The sequence below is a fragment of the Anomaloglossus baeobatrachus genome, chromosome 1 (assembly GCF_048569485.1).
Source record: "Anomaloglossus baeobatrachus isolate aAnoBae1 chromosome 1, aAnoBae1.hap1, whole genome shotgun sequence".
Lineage (NCBI taxonomy): Eukaryota > Metazoa > Chordata > Amphibia > Anura > Aromobatidae > Anomaloglossus > Anomaloglossus baeobatrachus.
This window is the reverse complement of record NC_134353.1, coordinates 707,652,298-707,673,834: the sequence shown is the minus strand read 5'-3', so window position 1 is coordinate 707,673,834 and position 21,537 is coordinate 707,652,298. Positions and strand designations below refer to the sequence as shown.

The following is a 21,537-nucleotide window of genomic DNA, read 5'->3' as shown; positions in this document are numbered from 1 at the left end:
CAATGTGGACTCAAAAGGATCAGAGGAGCTCAGATTCTTAGCGGGCTCAGTCACGCCCAAAAAATCGACAGTCTGAAAACCCGCTTCCAAGGCGGCTTCCTCATGACTTGCGGCCTCGGTCGGTAGCAGGCTCTCCCGCCTTGGCGATATTTAGCTGCCATAGGTTAATGACCATTGAGTGTGAGACATTCTGTCTCACGGGTACAGGATAGAGCTCACTTCTCGTCCTCCAACTCGATTCTTCAGAATTTCTCCACCTCCCGGCCGAGCCGCTGCTCTTCTGCAAACAGGGTGCACTCTATAGGCAGAAAGAGTGATGACCCCCGTTCCTCTTCAGGAACAAGGTCACGGTTTTTACCCCAAATTCTTTGCGGTACCTATAACAACGGGCCGTTCCGTCCCGTTCTGGATCTAAAAATGCTCAGCAAGCTCGTGGACACCAGGCGGTTCCGGATGGAATCCCTCCGCCTCAAAGTCCCAAGGATATTTCCTAGCATCATTAGGCATCAAGGATGCTTATCCACACGTGCCGATTGATCCAGAGCACTAGCGTTTCTACGCTTCGTTATAGGAGACGAACACCTTCTGTTCGTAGCTCTACCTTCCGGCTAGCGACAGTTCCACTGGTCTTCGCCAAGGTCAGGGCAGCAGTAGTCACAGTCCTGCACTCTCAGGGTCACTCTGTGATCCCGTATTTAGACGATCTACTTGTCAAGGCACTCTCTTAGGAAACATGCCAACACTGCCCGAACGTTGCGCTGGAGACTCTCTAAAGTTTTGGGTGGATCATCAACTTTTTAAAGTCAGATCCGACCCCGACCCTATCGATAACATATCTAGGCATAGAGTTTCTTACTCTCTCAGCGATAGTGAAGCTTCCGCTAGACAAACAGCATTCACTACGGGCTGCAAGCTCTTCTTTAAGAACCAGTCGCACACATTGAGACGCCTCATGCACTTCCTACGTAAGATGGTAGCAATGGAGGCAGTTCCTTTCGCGCAGTTTTACTGCGTCCACTACAATGGGACATTCTCCGCCAATGGGACGAGGAGTCGACGTCCCTCAACAGAGTCGTCGTTCTTTCTCAGGCGGCCAAGGAATCTCTACGGTGGTGGCTTCTTCCCACCTCTTGGTCAAAAAGAAGGTCCTTCCTATCCCCATCCTGGGCGATAGTTACGACAGACGCGAGTCTATCAGGGTGGGGAGCAGTTTCTCTCCACTACAGCGCTCAGGGTACGTGGACTCAGCAAGAGTCCACCCTTCAGATCAATGTTCTTGAACACAGAGCAGTGTATCTTGCCCTACAAACCTTCCAACAGCGGCTGGAAAGCAAGCATATCCGACTTTAGTCGGACAGCTCCACAGCGGTGGCATACATCAACCACCAAGGAAGAACGCGCAACCGGCAAGCCTTCCAGGAAGTCCGGCAGGTTCTGATGTGGGTGGAAGACACGGCATCCACCATATCCACAATTCACATCCCAAGTGTGGAAACTAGGAAGCTGACTTCCTAAGTCGCTGAGGTGTGGCCGAAAGAGTATGGTCTCCTCACCCGGACGGGTTTCAGGAGATCGGGCGCCGCTGACAGAGGCCGGACGTCGATCTAATGGCGTCACGGCACAACAACAATGTGCCAGCTTCATGGCACGGTTTCACAATCATCGAGCTCTGGCGGCAAACGCCTTAGTTCAGCATTGGTCGCAGTTCCAGCTACCTTAGGTGCCACCTCTGGCATTGTTGCCCAGAGTACTGCGCTAGATCAAGACCGACTGCGGCCGCGCCATCCTCGTCGCTACAGATTGGCCGAGGATGTTGTGGTACTCGGTTCTGTGGGGCCTCACGGTAGGCTAACCGGGGGCACTACCAGACCAATCAGACTGGCTGTCTCAAGGGCCATTCTCCCATTTGAATTCTACGGCCCTCAACCAGATGGTGTGGCATTGAGTCCTGGAACCTAGTGTCGTCAGGATTACCTCAGGACGTGGTTGCCACCATGAGACAGGCTAGCATACCAACGTCCGCCAAGATTGACCACAGGACGTGGAAGATATTCTTATCTCGGTGCTCGGCGCAGGGTGTTTCTCCCTGGCCGGTTGCATCGTCTATGTTTCCTTCCTTCCTGCAATCTAGGTAGGAAAATGGGTTGTCGCTCAGTTCCCTTTAGGGACAAGTCTCAGCGCTATCTGTATTTTTTCAGAAACGACGACTTCCTCAGGTACGCACGTTCCTACGGGGAGTTTGTCTTCTCAGCACTCCGTACAAGCGGCCGTTAGAGCCCTGAGATCTGAACAAGGTTCTAATTGCTCTCCAGATGCCGCCTTTCGAGCCTTTGAAGGATGTCTCCCTTCCCGCTTTTCACGGGAAGTGGCCTTCTAGTAACGGTCTCATCTCTTAGGAGAGTGTCCGAGCTAGCAACGCTCTCATACAAACTCCCTTCCTGGTCCTTCACCAGGACAGGGTAGTTCTGCGTCCGGTTCCGGAATTTCTCCCTAAGGTGGTATCCCACTTTCATATCAATCAGGATATCACCTCACCTTCTTTGTGTCCTCGTCCAGTCCATCAATTTCAGAAAGATTTGCATCTGTTGGTTCTGGTGAGAGCACTCAGGTTCTACTTCCCGCATGGCGCTCCTGCGCCACCCGGATGCACTCTTTGTCCTTGTCGCTGGTCGGCGTAAACAGTCGCAAGCTTCCAAATCCACCCTTGCTCGGGGGATCGAGGAGCCAATTCTTGAAACCTACAGTTCTACTGGGCTTCTGGTTCTCTCAAGGCCGAAGGCCCATTCTATCAGAGCCGTGGGTGCATCCTGGACATTACGGCACCAGGCTACGGCTCAGCAGGTGTGTCAGGCACCTACCTGATTGGGTCTGCATACTTTTACCAAGCATTTTCAGGTGCATACCTACGCTTCGGCAGACGCCAGCCTAGGTAGATAAGTCCTTCAGGCGGCAATTGCCCACCTGTAGGAAAGGGCTGTTTGACGGCCCTATCACGAGGTATTCTTTTACCCACCCAGGGACTGCTTTTGGACGTCCCAATTGTCTGGGTCTCCCAATTAGGAGCGAAAAAGAAGAAGGGAATTTTGTTTACTTACCGTAAATTCCTTTTCTTCTAGCTCCAATTGGGAGACCCAGCACCCGCCCTGTTTTCTCGGGGTTTTTCTGTTTTTTCGGGTACACATGTTGTTCATGTGGTATGGTTCAGTTCTCCGATGTTTCCTCGGATTGAATTGGTCTTTAAACCAGTTATTGGCTTTCCTCCTTCTTGCTTTGGCACTAAAACTGGTGAGCCAGTGATCCCACTGGGGGTGTATAGCCAGAAGGGGAGGGGCCTTACACTTTTAAGTGTAATACTTTGTGTGGCCTCCAGAGGCAATAGCTATACACCCAATTGTCTGGGTCTCCCAATTGGAGCTAGAAGAAAAGGAATTTACGGTAAGTAAACAAAATTCCCTTCTTCCCTTGGATTATTTTATCTCATCTGGCCATACCCATATTACATGTTTAGATGTAGTAATCAGTACCTATATTACCTACAGTATGTCACAAAAGTGAGTAGACACCTCACATTTTCGTTAATATTTTATATCTTTTCATGGGACATAACACTTAGGGGTGTACTCACTTTTGTTGCAAGCGGTTTAGATATTAATCGTTGTGTGTTGTCATTTAGAGGGGACCAAATTTACAGTAATACAGGCTGTACACGGATTACTTTACATTGTATCAAAGTATCATATTTTCAATGTTGGCCTATGAAAAGATATAATAATTTTCAAAAATGTGAGGGGTGTACTCACTTTTGTGATACACTGTAGCTAAGACTACCTAATTGTAGCTACATAAGTGTGCAGCTCCAATTGCATCAATTTGTATAGCTGTTGTAGAGCAAAAGTCAGCCGTCCGTTAGCTTACCATCAGGGATTGAGTCCTATTTTGTAATGTGTAATGACCAGAGGAACAAAGCTCTATTAACCCCTTAACGACCGCGGGCCGTAAAATTACGTCCTAACGGTCATAATGGTACTGCCCACGGTCTGCTGGCGGCAGCATGCCGCGATCGGCACACATCTCAGCTGATTTTCACAGCTGAGATGTGTGCCTGCTAGGCACGAGCAGAATCGTTATCTGCTCGTGCTGTTTAACCCCTTAAATGGCGCTGTCAATATGTGACAGCGCCATTATAAGCGCGATTGCGGTAAACTTTTACTTACCGCCCGATACCGGAAGTCACGTGACGCGATCATGTGACTTCCGTTAGTTGTCATGGTAGCACAGGGTCATGTGATGACTCCTGTACTCCTGTACTACACATGAATTGCTTTCACTTTCGCTGTGCCAGCGGCACAGCAAAAGAGAAAGAGAGCGTATCTGCTGTTTACAGCTGTATAGCTGTGATCAGCAGATAGTGCAGAGCGATCAGAATGCTGATCGCAATAGCCCCCTAGGAGGACTAGTAAAATAAAAAAAAAGTTATAAAAAAAAGTTTTAAAAAATTTAAAAAAAAACGTAAAAGTTCAAATCACCCCCCATTCGCCCCATTGAAAATTAAAGGGTTAAAAAAAAAAATATACACACATTTGGTATCGCCGCGTTCAGAAACGCCCGATCTATCAAAATATAAAATCAATTAATCTGATCAGTATACGGCGTAGCGGCAAAAAAATTCCAAACACCAAAACGACGTTTTTTGTCGCCACAACTTTTGCGCAAAATGCTATAAGAGGCGATCAAAACGTAACATCTGAGCCAAATTGGTACCGTTAAAAACGTCAGCTTGAGACGCAAAAAATAAACCGTCACTGAGCCATAGATCCCGAAAAATGAGAACGCTACGGGTCACGGAATTTGGCGTAAAACGTGCACCACTTTTTTCGGTCAAACTTCCGATTTTTTTTTCACCTTTTATATAAAAGTAAACCTATACATGTTTGGTGTCTACGAACTCGCACTGACCTGAGGCATCACACCCATGCATCAGTTTTACCATATAGTGAATACAGTGAATAAAATATCTCAAAAACAATAGTGCTATCGCACTTTTTTTGCAATTTTTCTGCATTTAGATTTTTTTTGCCGCTTTTCCAGTACACTCGTAAAACTGATGGTTTCATTTAAAAGTACAGCTCGTTCCGCAAAAAATGAGCCCTCACATGACCATATTGACTGAAAAATAAAAAAGTTACGTCTCTCAGAAAAAGAATGGCGAAAAAAAAAACGGAAAGCGAAAAATCGGCCGGTCGTGAAGGGGTTAAAATATAGAAAGCTCCTCCTCCCCAACATGTTTCACCCTTATAGGCTTCATGAAGATCCTACATACAGTATATGGTCAATGTAAAGATCTGGCTGATGACTGATTCTCACCAAGGACTTTGTATGCAGTTCACTCACTATAGTAGCTCCTGTGTGAATTCATATTGTTGGCCGTGATCCTTAGATTCTGTGATCAATTTTTTATATAGATATTTCGAAATAAAAAAAATATATGTACAGGTTATTGAGCAAAGTATATTTTTAACCCCTTAAGGACCAAGCTGTTTTTAGCTTTACAATGGAAATCTTTTTTTGCTTTTGGCACTCAGCATTTTGGCGGCAAATATTTTTTAATTGCATGTTGGCACCTCTATGAAGCTTTGTTTTTTATGGTACCAATGTACACTCCTGATCATTGAAATTGCAACACCAAGAAGGAAAGGTGGTCGAATTTTGGAAATAATTAAAAAAAAATGTTGTTTCTACTTTTTAAAAAAATATCCTGATTCAGTATCGAGCACTATGTGCAGAAATACACTCACACATTTTGGCTGATCTCATTTATCTGGGGAATGTTCTGCCACACGGAATATACTTCGGCACGTACAGAGACGCTGCAAGCTTTGGTAGCACACTATAAAGTGATCGTCACAAGGAAATGTTACACCGGTGCTCCTTCTGGAATTATGGTGTGGGATGGCATAATGAACCGGGCTCCTCTAGTCTTTATTCCAGGTACACAAATAGCTCAGTCTTACATTGCAATATTTGCTGGTTTAACCAATGTTACGACATTTCTCCAAAGTGTTCTAGCAGACGTTGTTTCAACACAACATTGTCAGGCCGCTCGTGTTCCTGTGAGCACATGCATGACCAATTTTGGGCTACTATGGACTATAGCTTCTCAAGACTTGTCTTCCTTCGAGCGCATCTGGAAAGGCAATAGCAAATGGAGCTGCCAGCTGCGGATCTTGATGATTTGTGATTGGCATCCCAATGTGCAGAACATTCCTTGGATAACCATTAATAACCTAATTGATAGCTTGCCAAGGCATGTAAGTACGTATGTGTACTCGATACTGATTAAATCAAGATGTTTTGAAAATTTTGTTTTCACAGTTTCATCATTTGCATATCATTAACATGTCTATCAAAACTACGATATTCTTAACTTTACAACTTTTCCTTCTTGGTATTGAAATTTTGTTGTTGAGTTTATATACAGTTAGGTCCAGAAATATTTGGACTGTGACACGAGTTTTGGCATTTTAGTTGTTTCCCAAAACATATTCAAGATACAGTTCTATAATCAATATGGGCTTAAAGTGTAGACTCTCAGCTTTAATTTGAGGGTATTCACATCCTAGTTGGAGTAAAGGCCCAGTCACACACAACGACCTACCCGCGATCCCGAAAACGATGCGACCTGATAGGGATCGCAGGTAAGTCGCTGGGAGGTCGCATGTGAGATCTCACACAGTCAGACCTTACCAACGATGCAGGAACAATACAGGTCGCAGTAGCGACCTGTATAACTATCTCAGCAGTCACTGTGACCCTGTCACACAATGTCAAACATAGCGATGTGTCCTGCCCAGTAGGACATCGCCTTTGAAGAAAATGGCCTGGACCATTCTGCAACGACTAGAGATCTCACAGTAGGGGCATGATCGCTGGTAGGTGTCACACATAACAAGATCGCTAACGGGATCGCTACTGCGTCACGGAAACCGTGACTCAGCTGCGATCTCGCTAGGGATCTCGTTATGTGTGACGGTACCTTAAGGGTTTAGGAATCACAGCTGTTTAAGTTGCAGCTGTCTTTTCTTCAAGGGACCAAAAGTAATTGGACAGTTATCTCAAAATGATCTGCATGGGCTTTTTCCTTGTTTATCCTTAATCAATTGAGCAGATAAAAGGTATGGAGCTGATTACAGGTGTGGCATTTGCATTTGGAAGATTTTGCTGTGAACCCACAACATGAGGTCAACGGAGTCCTCAATGGAAGAGAAACAGACCATCATTAGTCTGGGGGAAAACAAAGAAGAAACCCATCAGAGAGTTTTACGTTATGGTGCTTGTTTTTTGTTTTCATTTACCTTAATTTGCTCACCATCTCTGTTTCTATCCAACAGGAGCAGAACGTATGACATGATCCAGTACTATCAAAATGACATCCCATACTGAACTCTGTGCATCTGTCCTGTGTTTTTAGTGAACTATAGTCCTGTATCTCTGCAAACTCTGTAAATCCAAAGGTTAGGGGAAACTGCAGTAAATCAGAAGTGTGGAGATTGTGAGACTAGAGAGGTGATAGTCAATCAGATTTTTTTTCTTTTTGGCAACAATTTAACCAATTCCTTGCACTGGCTTGTGGAATTCCTTCTGTTCAAAATACATTTGTAGCTGAATAATGATACAGTTCTGAAACAAAGGTGCAATATATTTTAGTGCTGAGTTCTGGGAACTGAGCATGTTATTTTGCTGAATGGGCCGGGGATTGGATGGGGGGAGGGGGTTTAGAGAATATTTATATTTATTACCTAGAATGGCGATATTATTTTATCTAACAAATAGCTTATCTGCACTTTGACAATTCACATTCTGTACCCCAGCATCCATACTGTGCTTCGATTGGCCATTACTAGTAGGAATATACGCTAACCAATGGCTTTTCCTGGACTGTACAATGCACTGCACCTCCAAATATGAGAAGCCCACTTCATGCAGGAAAGATGAAGAAAGTTAATTTCCTTTTGTGTGTGTACAAAACTTTATGATGATGTATTTAATCTGTAAAATGTAATTAAATAAAATACAAAAATGCAAAGTGTTCTTATACTATATCTATGCCTTTGTGTACATATACAATGCTGTATGAGTGCAACTAATCGTGTGCAACAATGTGAGTAAAAATGAGAATCTTTAAATTGTATACGTTTAAGAATTTCTTAGCTTTTGCTATTCTTCAAAGCGAACCTTTGATCTTTCAAAACTGCTGACAAAGGACAGATAGGAGAACTGGATATCTTTATAAATACACCTGTAATTTATAATTTTAGAGGATTCAGTTAATGATTACTAAAGTATTGCTTAACTATTATGGTAATTTATATATCTTTAAATGTTACACTGCTTCTCGTGAGGCAGCCACTTTTGCAGTGTGTCTGGGGAGTAATATGAGTTGCTAGTCTCCCACGTTACTGAAAATTATAAAATGCAGGCTTATAAATCCATTCCTGGAAGTAGGACCCCTGGGCTGGAAGAGGTGCCTAAAGACCTATCAAAGATCTAAAGCGGAGTTATCCCTATTACGTCTTTAAATAGTGATGAGCGGACTCGCATCTAACAGGGACCGGCAAGTCCGTGTTATCTGGTTTTTAACATCTGGATCTGAGCCGGATTCCAGTCCCCATATAAGTGTATGGGGACCAAAATCTGGCGACTAAAAATGTTGGTAGAAGGGATAGGAGCAGGCGTGCTATATTTACCGAAGCTCCGGCACGGCTGTATGCTGCTTCCAGGCCACGCATTCACTTCCCGGGCCTCACATTAGGCTTCATTACATATGCACTGCTCTCCTTGACCACTGGCCATCCTAACGTCTGTGATTGGTTGTAGTCAGACGCATCACCAGTCTGTGTGACAGCATTTGCCTGCAACCAATCACAGGCGCTGTCTGCGGGTCTATATCATACAGTAATAATAAATAAGATATTTGGCATAGAATCCCCATATTATGATACCCAGCACAGATAAAGCATAAGCTATAGGCTGCATCTCCCAGCCGTGACTTATCTTGGCTGTGTATCAAAATATGAGGAACCGCAAGCAACTTTTTTTTTTTTTAATTAAATAATTTTAAAAAACAGCGTGCGGTCCCCCCCAATGTTGATGCCCAGCCATGATAAAGCCTGACAGCTGGGTGCTGGTATTCTCAGGCTGGGGAGACCCATGGTTATTGGGAGCCCCCACCCTCAGCCTAAAAATAGTAGCCTGCAGCCGCCCCGGAATTGTCACATCCATTAGATATGACAACCCAGGCGCTTTACCCGGCTCTTCCCGATTGCCCTGGTGCAGTGGAAATCGGGGTAAGAAGGGGTTAATAACAGCGCATAACTGTCATTAAGCCCAAAATTAGTGATGGGTAGAGCTCTACGAGACCCCCTAGCACTAATCCTATAAGCAAAAAGAAATAAACAAAAACACAGAGAAAAATCCTTTATTTGAAATAAAATACAGCACCCTCTTTATTAACACAAAAAGACTCTTGAAGTTCTGCCGTAATACACACAACGTCCCACAATGGTTCTGGCTCTGCTACATCCAAGTTTGGAGAGACCGAAAACTTGTCCAATCTTCCCAGGCTCCAGGAAACACTGACAAGGGGGACTAGGCTGGCACCAGTGACATCACTCAGTTCACCGAGGGTTATACCCAGGCCCCCACACCCCCTTCCCCTGACCGGCACTGTCAGTGTGAACGGTTTGGCAGGGTGTGGGGCACGGCCCTGCACTTTAAGCGAAAGTACTTCAGGTCATCAGAGGTCATACTGTGGGAACTGAGTGACGTCCGTGCTGCCAGCTGGATCCTCCTTGTCAATGTTTCCCGTCCCCTGGAGAGATCGGACATATTTTTGGTCTGTCCAGGCTCGGATGTAGCAGAGCCAGAACCGTCGTGGGATGTCGTGTGGATTATAGAAGCACTTAAAGGGTCTTTTGGGGGTTAATAAAGAGGGTGCTGTATTTTATTTCAAATAAAGGATATTTCTCTGCTTCTATATATTTCTTTTTACTTATATGAGTAGTGATGGGGGAGTGTCATAGACCCCTGCCCAATTTTGGTTTGATGACAGTTGTGCGCTGTCATTAACCCCTTATTACCCTGATTGCCACCGCACTCGGCAATCGGGAAGAGTCGGGTAAAGCTTTGTGATTGTCGCATGTAATGGATGCAACAATTTCGGAGCAGTTGCAGGCTGGTATTTTTAGGCTGGGGGGGCTCCCAATAACCATGGGTCTCCCCAGCCTGAGAATACAAGCCCCCAGCTGTTGGGCTTTATCATGGCTGTTTATCAAAATTGGGGGGACCACACGCTTTGTTTTTTTTGTTTTTTTTTAATTATTTAAATAATTTTTCTTTTAAAAAGTTGCATGCAGTTCCTTCCTATTTTGATACACAGCCAAAATAAGGACACTGCTGTGGGTGCGTCTGACTGCAACCAATTACAGACGCTAGGACGGATGTTGGACGAAGAAAGCAGGGAAAGCAGTGCATATGCAATGAAGGTAATGAGCGGCCCCTGAAGTGAATGAGTGGCTGCGGGAGCAGTGTACAGCTACATCGGAGCCTTGGTGAGTATCAAGTGCTTGCATCATTCTTATTTTCTTTATTTTTCCTTTATTTTTTTTTTTATTCCTTGAGTTGCCAGATCTTGATCAACACCCGGGTCTGGCACTTGGTTAAGTTTTGAAACCACACAAATCTGGACTTTTACAGTCCAGGTCCACCCATCACTACTTTTAAAGGGAATCTCTCAGAAGGTTTTTGCTACCTCATCTGAGAGCAGCATGATGTAGACTAAAGGCCGCTTTAGACTCTACGAATTATCGTGTGTTTGCATGTGCGATCGCACCCGCCCCATCATTTGTGCGTTACGGGCAATTTGTTGCCCGTCTCGCACAAAGTCGTTTACACCCGTCACACGTACTTACCTCCCGAACGACCTCGCTGTGGGCGGCGAACATCCTCTTCCTGAAGGGGGAGGGACGTTCGGCGTCACAGCGACGTCACACAGCGGCCGCCCAATAGAAGCGGAGGGGCGGAGATGAGCGCGACGTAACATCCCGCCCACCTCCTTCCTTTCACATTGCCGGCGGGACGCTGGTAAGCTGCAGTTCATCGTTCCCGGGGTGTCACACGGAGAGATGTGTGCTGCCTCGGGAACAATTAACAACCTGCGCGCAGAAGGACGATCGTTTTTTTTTTTTGTTTGAAAATGAGCGACGTGTCAACGAGCAACGATGAGGTGAGTATTTTTGCTCGTTCACAGTTGCTCGCAGCTGTCACGCGCTTCGATATGTCAAACGATGCCGGATGTGCGTCACTAACGACGTGACCCCAACGACATATCGTTAGATATATCGTAGCGTGTAACGGGCCCTTAAGAGATTCTAAATCCAACAATGTATCACTTAGATGAGTGGCTGCAGCCATTCTGACAAAGTTAAAGATTTGTCATTTTGCATGCATGCAAAGCTCTGGGAGCTGCCCCCGCCCACACCAGTCTTTCAGTGTTAAAATATTTTTTTATTAAAGGGTTTAACAATTAAAGGGGGAAAAGTAATATCACAGAAATTATTTAAATAATGCACATAAATTACAGATTAACAACAAACGTAATATAATCTATACCTAGATCATAAGGAAGGGAGGAGAGTGAAAGGAAATAGGAAGTTGGAGATCAAATAGTTTTATTGATTGGGTTAAGTGGAAGGGGGAAGGAGTGAAGAAGGAAAGAGGGACATAGGAGAACTATATAAAAAAAAAACTAACAATAGAATAGTGCACAAAGTAACCTTTATATATCCATAAATAACTATGTTGAGTTACAAAAACCCATAAAGTAAATGACCACAATATATAATTAAATCATGGGAATAGTAGGCAAGAAGGTATGCGAGGCACAATTTCATATGATGAACACGTATTTAAAACCGAAAACAAGCTAATTATCCATAGCGATAAGACAAGTTACGTAATACTCTGGAGGTACTCATTCCAGAGGTTCCTCTGTTTATGGTATTTGGGAAAGCAATTATTTAAAGTGGCGTGTCTTCTCTCAAATTCATTATGTTGTTTTATTGAGTTTGTTACTTGGGTTATATCATGGGGCAGAGGGTTTTTCCAATGAGAGGCAATTAATGATTTTGTAGTTGGGAAAATGTGGATGATTAAAAATTTATAGGAAGGGCTTAATGAATCTACATCAAGAGAAAGGAGAGCTAACTGGGGTGTCAAAACAATATCTAAATGAGTAATTCTATTGATTAGATTTGATATTTTTTCCCAGAGAGGCTTCAACACTGGGCATTCCCAGAAGATATGTAACAGACTCCCAATGCCTTTACAATTTCTCCAACATAATGGGGAAATGGAAGGATTAAATTTATGCAACCTAGTTGGAGTGTAATACCAGCGAGAAGTTATCTTGATCTTTCCAGAAGAGAAGCACACAAGGAAGAAGAGTTAGTTGCTTTAAGAGAGTGAAACCATTCTTCCTCTGAAAACGCCATCCCAAGCTCTTTTTCCCACTCCACCATGTATTTCAGCTTATTAAAGGTCAAATCGCTTAAAAGGTGATGATAAATATTTTTTGCACTCCAAGTCAGGGAATTATCGAATTTGCAAAAGAGACAATCAACCAATTCATGAAGCAGGTTCTTGTTAGCCAAAAGTTTCCTAAGAGTATCTCTTTAAGACATTAGGGTTTTGAAGTCTATATCTGGAATTTTATGCTTGATTTTGATATCAAGAAAGGATATGAAATCATTGCTGTCATGTATATGAGAAACCTTTTTTAAGTTCAGGGAATGCCAAGCTTTGGGAAGTTCTATATTAGTCAACAGTGCTAAAAAATGGAGAGAAAAATTCTTTTATTTGAGAGTATTTACTAATTTTGGGAGATTGTTTCAACAAATATTTCCATGCATTAATTGTGGCCCAACGTGTAGGAGTGTTCGGAGGAGGAAGGGAAGGATTAATTATGTGGGAAAGAAGGAGGGTCTTGAGAGGTCTATAGTTGTTAGCTGATAGCTCTAGGTCTAGCCATGGAAAAGGGGTGTGAATTTTTTAACCACTGTTGGCTTTGTTGAATAAGGAAAGTCATGTAATAATTGGTAAGGTCCGGCACGCCCATACCTCCTTTTTTCCTATGTTTAGTTAAGGTTAATCTAGAAATTCTGGGGCACTTAGAATCCCATATAAAGTCATTCATTAATTTTGTTAATTTTAAAATATGGTGCAAGGGAACATATAGGGGGATGGATCTAAATTGATAAATGATTTTGGGAAGAATCATCATTTTAAAAATTGTTATCCTCTCCAGCCAAGACATTTCAGTTTTCGAGTATTGTAATGTATCTTTTTTAAGATTGTTAACTAAGAGATTTATATTGGTTTCCAGCATATCTTGAAGAGTTTTCGTAATAGTAATGCCTAGATAAGGAATAGAATTTGTCTCTTGTGAAAAGGAAGTAATATTTCTTTGTCGCTCTATTGGGAGACCCAGACAATTGGGTGTATAGGCTATGCCTCCGGAGGCAGCACAAAGTATTACACTCAAAAGTGTTAAGCCCCTCCCCTTCTGCCTATACACTCCCCGTGCTCCCACGGGCTCCTCAGTTTTATGCTTTGTGCGAAGGAGGCAGACATGCACAGCACAGCTCCACAGATTGGTCAGCAGCAGCTGCTGACCAGGTCGGATGGAAGAAAAGTGGGCCCATATAGGGCCCCCAGCATGCTCCCTTCTCACCCCACTCTTGTCGGCGGTGTTGTTAAGGTTGAGGTATCCATTGCGGGTACGGAGGCTGGAGCCCACATGCTGTTTTCCTTCCCCATCCCCCTCAGGGCTCTGGGTGAAGTGGGATCCTATCGGTCTCCAGGCACTGAGACCGTGCTTCATCCACAACTCCTGTGGAGACTGCTGGATAGGAGCCGGGTTCCGTTCAGGGACATGGCCCTGCATCTTGAAGGTACTCTGTATCCCTGTAGGGACCGTGCACGGCAACACCTCAGCTTTGCTGGGTGTGCTAGTGCACCGGGGACCGCGGCGCTGACCGGGTCTATATGTGCCATTACACACTCAGCGTCGCTGAGTGTGTTTATATGTAGGGGCTACCGCGCTAACCGCCGCTGCCATGTGAAACTGCGGCGCGCCTGGGACTTGTAGTTCGCCGGGGACTTCGGCGTCGGCCGCGCTTTTACGGCTGCGACGCTTATACTCGAGTCCCCGGCTTTCTTGCGGCCTAGCTTCCTTTTTCCCGCCCTCAGCCCTGACAGGCAGGGGGAAGGGCGGGACGCTGCACGGAAGAGAGGGACAAACGAGCAGCATGAGGGCTGGAGCATGCTTTGCATACTCCACTCCCCTCACTGTGCACTGTGTGAGATGCCCACGGCTCCCTTCTCTCGGCAGGACGCCGCAGCCATTTCCTGTCAGCTCCTCCGACGCTGCAGAGAGGGATTAACCCTGGGAGACCCAGACACGGTCTCTGGTGGCCTCACAACCGCTTTAGGCGGCTGGTAAGCAGCACCTGTGGTGTTAGCCCCATGGTGCTGTAGTGTATTGATACATTCTGTGTTATTACTATATACTTTACACTGTATGAGCACAGTTCATTATGGCTATTTACCCTTTTGTGTTAATCAGGGAAAACAATAGCATGGCGCCCACAAAGACAGGGGTGCCAAAAAAACAGGATTATTATGCTGCCTGCGCCGCTTGTACGACCCAGCTGCCGGCAGGTCCCATTGACCCTCATTGTGTGCAATGTGTGGCCCCTGTGACTCTCTTCTTCAGCCAGAGCATCTGCTAAGAGGGGCCCAGGGGGAGACACCTGTTGACACGGTCCTTAATGACGGGGATGGAGTTTGCAAAACTCTCTGAGACTATGGCTGAGATACTAGAAGCCTTGCAGTCCAGGCCAGTATCTCAGCAAAGGGACTCTGTTGAATCATTGTTCCCTGGCCCCCCTCAATTGGACCAACAATGTCCTCCCGGGACACAATTTCCAGGCTGAGGGTTCTGACTTAGACCCCAGCCCCAGACCGACTAAGCGGGCTCGCTTAGAATTTCCCTCGACATCATGTTGTTCAGGGTCTCAGCGGGGGGAATCTCCGGTTGATGATGCGGAGACAGCTGATCAGGATTCTGATCCTGAGGGCGCTCTCAATCGTAATACTCCAGACGGGGACGCCATAGTGAACGATCTCATTGCGTCCATCAATCAAATGCTGGATATTTCTCCCTCAGCTCCTCCGGCGGAGGAGTCAGATTATCAGCAGGAGTAATTCCGCTTCAGGTTCCCCAAGCGTACACCGAGTATGTTTCTAGACCATTCTGATTCCAGAGAGGCAGTCCAGAATCACCATGCTTGTCCAGATAAGCGTTTTTTCTTAGCGCCTTAAGGATACACGTTGTCCTTTTCCACCTGACGTGGTTAAAGGTTGGACTCAGTGTCTCAGAGTGGACCCTCCAATCTCACAGACTGGGGGCTAGATCATTACTTGCAGTGGAAGATGGAGCCTCGCTCAAAGATGCCACTGATGGGCAGATGGAGCTCTGGTTGAAATCCATCTATGAAGCTATCGGAGCTTCTTTTGTCCCAGCATTCGCAGCCGTATGGGCGCTAAAAGCTATCTCAGCAGGTCAAGCGCAAATTGAAGCAGCCACATACACGGCCGCGCCACAAGTGGCATCCATTACCTCCCAAACCTCGGCAACGCTATTAGTGCTGTCCTGGACTCTGCGAGCTGTACGGCGGTTGCGGCCGCCAATTCGGGGGTACTCCGCAGGGCCTTATGGCTACGGGAATGGAAGGCAGATTCTGCTTCCAAAAAAGCGCTTAACCAGTTTGCCAATTTGTGGCGACAGGTTGTTTGGCGAGCGTCTGGATGAAGTCATCAAACAATCCAAGGGAAAGGATACATACTTACCCCAGTCCCAACCAAACATATCCCAACAGAGGAGAGGGCAGTCGAGGTTTCGCTCCTCTCGGGGCGCGGGCAGGTCCCAATTCTCCTCGTCCACAAGGTCTCAGAAAGACAAAGGAGCTCTGATGCATGGCGGTCTAAGTCACGTCCTAAACAGACCACCGGGGGCGCCGCTAACAAAGCGGCTTCCTCATGACTTTTGGCCTCCGCTAGTAGCATCCTCGGTCGGTGGCAGGCTCTCCCGCTTTTGCGACACCGGGCTGCCACAAATAAAAGACCGCTGGGTGAGAGTTATTCTGTCTCACGGTTACGAGATAGAGTTTACCTCTCGTCCCCCGACTCGATTCTTCAGGTCATCCCCGCCTCCCGAGCGAGCCGAGGCTCCTCTGCAGACGCGGCGCACTCTGACGGCTGAAGGAGTGGTGATCCCTGTTCCTCTTCAGCAACAGAGCCACGGTTTTTACTCCAACTTGTTGGTGGTCTCAAAGAAGGACGGGTCTTTCCGCCCGGTCCTGGACCTGAAACTGCTCAACAGACGGGTAAAAACCAGGCGGTTCCGGATGGAATCCCTGCGCTCCGTCATCGCCTCAATGTCCCAAGGAGATTTCCTTGCATCAATTGATATCAAAAATGCTTATCCCCATGTACCGATTGCTCCAGAGCACCAGCGCTTCTTGCGCTTCGCCATAGGACACGAATACCTGCAATTCGTGGCACTGCCGTTCGGCCTGGCAACAGCCCCACGGGTTTTTACCAAGGTTATGGCTACTGTAGTAGCGCTTCTACACTCCCTGGGTCACTCGGTGATCCAGTATTTGGACGATCTGCTGATCAAGGCACCCTCTATAGAGGCATGCCAACGCAGCCTTGACGCTACCCTGGAGACTCTCCAGGGTTTCGGGTGGATCATCAATTCTCCAAAGTCAAATCTGACACCGGCCCAATCGCTGACATATCTTGGCACGAAGTTTCATACTCTCAGCGATAGTGAAGCTTCCGCTGATCAAACAGCAGTCACTACGGAAAGGGGTACAATCTCTCCTTCAAGGCCAGTCACATCCCGGGAGGCGCCTCACGCACTTCCTGGGGAAGATGGTGACAGCAATGGAGGCAGTCCCTTTCGCGCAATTTCACCTGCGTCCCCTTCAATGGGACATCCTATGCAAATGAGACAGGAAGCCGACGTCACTCGTCAGGACCGTCTCCCTCTCTCAGACGACCAAAGCTTCCCTTCGGTGGTGGCTTATTCCCACTTCATTAGCGAAGGGGAAATCTTTCCTACCCTCATCCTGGGAAGTAGTCACGACGGACGCGAGTCTGTCAGGGTGGGAAGCGGTTTTTCTCCACCACAGGGCTCAGGGTACGTGGACCCAGCAAGAGTTCTCGCTTCAGATCAATGTTCTGGAAATACGGGCAGGGTATCTTGCCCTGAAAGCTTTCCAGCAGTGGCTGGAAGGCAAGCAGATCAGAATTCAGTCGGACAATTCCACAGTGGTGGCATACATCAACCACCAAGGCGGCACACGCAGTCGGCAAGCCTCCCAGGAAGTCCGGCGGATTTTGATGTGGGTGGAAGCCACGGCCTCCACCATCTCTGCAGTTCACATTCCAGGCGTGGAAAACTGGGAAGCGGATTATCTCAGTCGCCAGGGCATGGACACAGGGGAATGGTCCCTTCACCCGGGCGTGTTTCAGGAGATCTGTTGCCGCTGGGGGGTGCCGGACGTCGACTTCATGGCGTCCCGGCACAATCACAAGGTACCGACGTTCATGGCACGGTCTCAAGATCCCAGAGCTCTGGCGGCAGACGCCTTAGTTCAGGATTGGTCGCAGTTTCAGCTCCCTTATGTGTTCCTCCGCTGGCACTGTTGCCCAGTGTGTTACGCAAGATCAGGACCGACTGCCGCCGCGTCATCCTCGTCGCTCCAGACTGGCCGAGGAGGTCGTGGTACCCGGATCTGTGGCATCTCACGGTCGGCCAACCGTGGGCACTACCAGACCGACCAGACTTGTTATCTCAAGGGCCGTTTTTTCCATCTCAATTCTGTGGCCCTCAACCTGACTGTGTGGCCATTGAGTCCTGGATCCTAGCGTCTTCAGGATTATCTCAAGACGTCATTGCCACTATGAGACAGGCTAGGAAACCAACGTCCGCCAAGATCTACCACAGGACGTGGAAAATTTTCCTGTCGTGGTGCTCTGCTCAGGGTTCTTCTCCCTAGCACTTTGCCTTGCCCATTTTTTCTGTCCTTCCTTCAATCTGGACTGGAAAAGGGTTTGTCGCTCAACTCCCTTAAGGGACAAGTCTCAGCGCTCTCTGTGTTTTTTCCAGAAGCGCCTAGCCAGACTTCCACAGGTACGCACGTTCCTGCAGGGGGTTTGTCACATCGTTCCTTCTTACAAGCTGACGTTAGAACCCTGGATTCTGAACAGGGTGCTGCTGGTTCTTTAGAAATCACCATTCGAGACAATGAGAGATATTTCTCTCTCTCACGCCTTTCGCAGAAAGGGTTTTTTTCTAGTAGCAGTCACTTCACTTCGGAGAGTGTCCGAGCTAGCAGCGCTGTCATGCAGAGCCCCTTTCCTGGTTGTTCACCAGGACAAGGTGGTTCTGCGTCCGGTTCCGGACTTTCTCTCTAAGGTGGTATCCCCCTTTCATCTCAATCAGGATATCTCCTTACCTTCTTTTTGTCCTCATCCAGTTCACCAATGTGAACAGGATTTGCACTTGTTAGATCTGGTGAGAGCACTCAGACTCTACATTTCTCGTACGGCGCCCCTGCGCCGCTCGGATGCACTCTTTGTCCTTGTCGCTGGCCAGCGTAAAGGGTCACCGGCTTCCAAATCAACCTTGGCTCGGTGGATCAAGGAGCCAATTCTCGAAGTCCACCGTTCGGCTGGGCTTCCGGTTCCCTCAGGGCTGAAGGCCCATTCTACCAGAGCCGTGGGTGCGTCCTGGGCTTTGAGACACCAGGATACGGCTCAGCAGGTGTGTCAGGCGGCTACCTGGTCGAGCCTGCACACTTTCACGAAACACTATCAGTTGCATACCTATGCTTCGGCGGATGCCAGCCTAGGTAGACGAGTCCTTCAGGCGGCGATTGCGCACCTGTAGGAAAAGGCCGTTTTACGGCTCTCTTACGAGGTATTATTTTACCCACCCAGGGATTGCTTTTGGACATCCCAATTGTCTGGGTCTCCCAATAGAGCGACAAAGAAGAAGGGAATTTTGTTTACTTACCGTAAATTCCTTTTCTTCTAGCTCTAATTGGGAGACCCAGCACCCGCCCCTGTTTTTTTGTATACACATGTCATTCATGTTGAATGGTTTCAGTTCTCCGATATTCCTTCGGATCGATGTTACTTTAAACCAGTTTATAATTCTTTTTCCTCCTTCTTGCTTTTGCACCAAAACTGAGGAGCCCGTGGGAGCACGGGGAGTGTATAGGCAGAAGGGGAGGGGCTTAACACTTTTGAGTGTAATACTTTGTGCTGCCTCCGGAGGCATAGCCTATACACCCAATTGTCTGGGTCTCCCAATTAGAGCTAGAAGAAAAGGAATTTACGGTAAGTAAACAAAATTCCCTTCTTTTAATACAGCCTATCAAAACATCATCTAAGTGGAAATGTAAAAATTTGGATTTTTGGGGATTTAGTTTGTAATAAGATATATGTGAAAATTTTTCTAGGGATGTAATCAATTCAGGGACAGAGGACATGGGGTCAGAAAGGGAGAGTAAAATATCATCAGCATATAAGGCGATTTTGTGTTCTTTTGTTTTGGTGAAAATCCCTTTAATATCTACATTCGATCTAATGTATTCAGCTAGGGGTTCTATAGAAAGATTGAAAAGGATAGGAGAAAGAGGGCAACCCTGTCTTGTACCGTTGGTTATGCTGAAGGGAGACGACAACTGATTATTCGCATATACCCTAGCAGTTGGTGCAGAGTATAATGCCATAATCTTATTAATAAAACTGTGGTTGAAGCCAAATTTTGAAAGTCGCCCTCAGATATTGCCAGTTAACACGGTCAAAAGCCTTTTCAGCGTCAAGTGCCAGCAATACGGATGGTATATTATTTTTACTCATCTGATGGACAAGGTTGATTGTTCTCCTCGTACTATCAGATGTTTGCCTCCCTTCAACAAAACCAAGTTGATCTACATTAATGATGTTTGGGATGATCTTTGACAACCTATTTGCTATTAATTTAGAGTATATTTTTGTGTCTGTATTGATTAAGGATATGGGTGTATAATTACCAACTAATGCAGTATCTCCACCTTGCTTAGGGATTAATGAGATTGTCGCTTGCAGCATTTCTCGGGGGATATGGCCTGATGAAGAAATTTTATTAAATGTCTTGGTCAGATGTGAGATCAAGAGGGGGCAAAATAATTTATAATATTCATTTGTATATCCATCAGGGCCAGGGGATTTTCCTAATTTTAACGAGTTAATAGCATTACGAACTTCTGAATAGGGGATATTTAGGTTATTTAGATTGTCTGATGAAATACTTGGTAAGTTCAATCTCGATAGGAGTTCATTAATTAGAGTTGTGGTAGGCTGGGGTGTATGAGAATCATTTTTAAGATTATAGTGATTTTCATAAAATTTGGCAAAAGTATCAACTATTTCCTTGGGATGATAAGTCATATTACCATTGGGCATTTTAATTGACGTAATTCTTTTACGAATTCTCAAATTCTTAACTCTTTGGGCCATTAATTTTGAGGGCTTATTGATTGAAGAATAAAATGTTCTTTTCCAGTACAAATTGAATCTATCGTAGTCTTCCAACAAGATTAATCTTAATTGGGACCTGAGATCTAATAACTCTCTATGAAGATCTATTGATGGAGAGCTAAGATTCTGTTGCATTCTTTCAACATTATTGATCTTATTTTGTAGTTGTACAATTTTTTCTCTTCATTTTTTGTGGTGTGTTGAAATACCCATTAACTCCCCTCTCACTAACGCTTTATGGGCATTCCATATTATTGTAGGACAAATCAAATCATCGATGTTTTCTATAGAATAATTAGTAATTATTTTCTCTAATCGTGGCTTGTAAATTGGGGAATTTATTAGTAATGGACTACATTTCCACAAGAGATGTCCTTGAGCCTGTGAATTTAATATAATTTCACCCAGTACTGGTGAGTGGTCAGAAAATGTTTTGTGAGGGATGATAACCTTTTTAAATTTAGAAATAGAGAAAGATGTCGTTAAGATTAAGTCTATTCTGGAAAACGTATTGTAGGTATCAGAATAAAAAGTGAATTCACGTGATGAGGCGTTTAAACTTCTGAAAGTATCTAGAAGTTCATTATCTGATAACCATTTTCTAAGGGAAAGAGAGAAAACTCTGTTTTGGGCCGTAGACAGGGCCGTATTTACCATTAGGCACCCGTGGTCCGGTGCCTAGGGCGGCAGATTGTGAGGGGCGGCACCTTCTGGCAGCAAAAAAAAAAAAAAAAAAAAAAAAATTTTTTTTTTTTTTTTTTTTTTTTACATTTTTTTTTTTTTTGTGGCCGCCGAGCACAGGAAGCTGATTGACCCCGGAAC

At 45.7% G+C, this 21,537-nt stretch overlaps 1 protein-coding gene across 2 annotated transcripts in view; it reads left to right on the top strand.

The window, feature by feature from the left end:
- PI4KA (phosphatidylinositol 4-kinase alpha) overlaps positions 1-8,099 on the top strand; it is a 268,461-nt gene extending 260,362 nt beyond the window's left edge. For both annotated transcript variants that reach the window (XM_075321257.1, XM_075321249.1), the window contains one exon: positions 7,389-8,099. In XM_075321257.1, coding sequence (XP_075177372.1) covers positions 7,389-7,440 — 52 coding nt within the window. In that variant the 3' untranslated portion in view covers positions 7,441-8,099. The remainder of the gene's footprint in view (positions 1-7,388) is intronic.
- Positions 8,100-21,537: the final 13,438 nt, after the last annotated feature.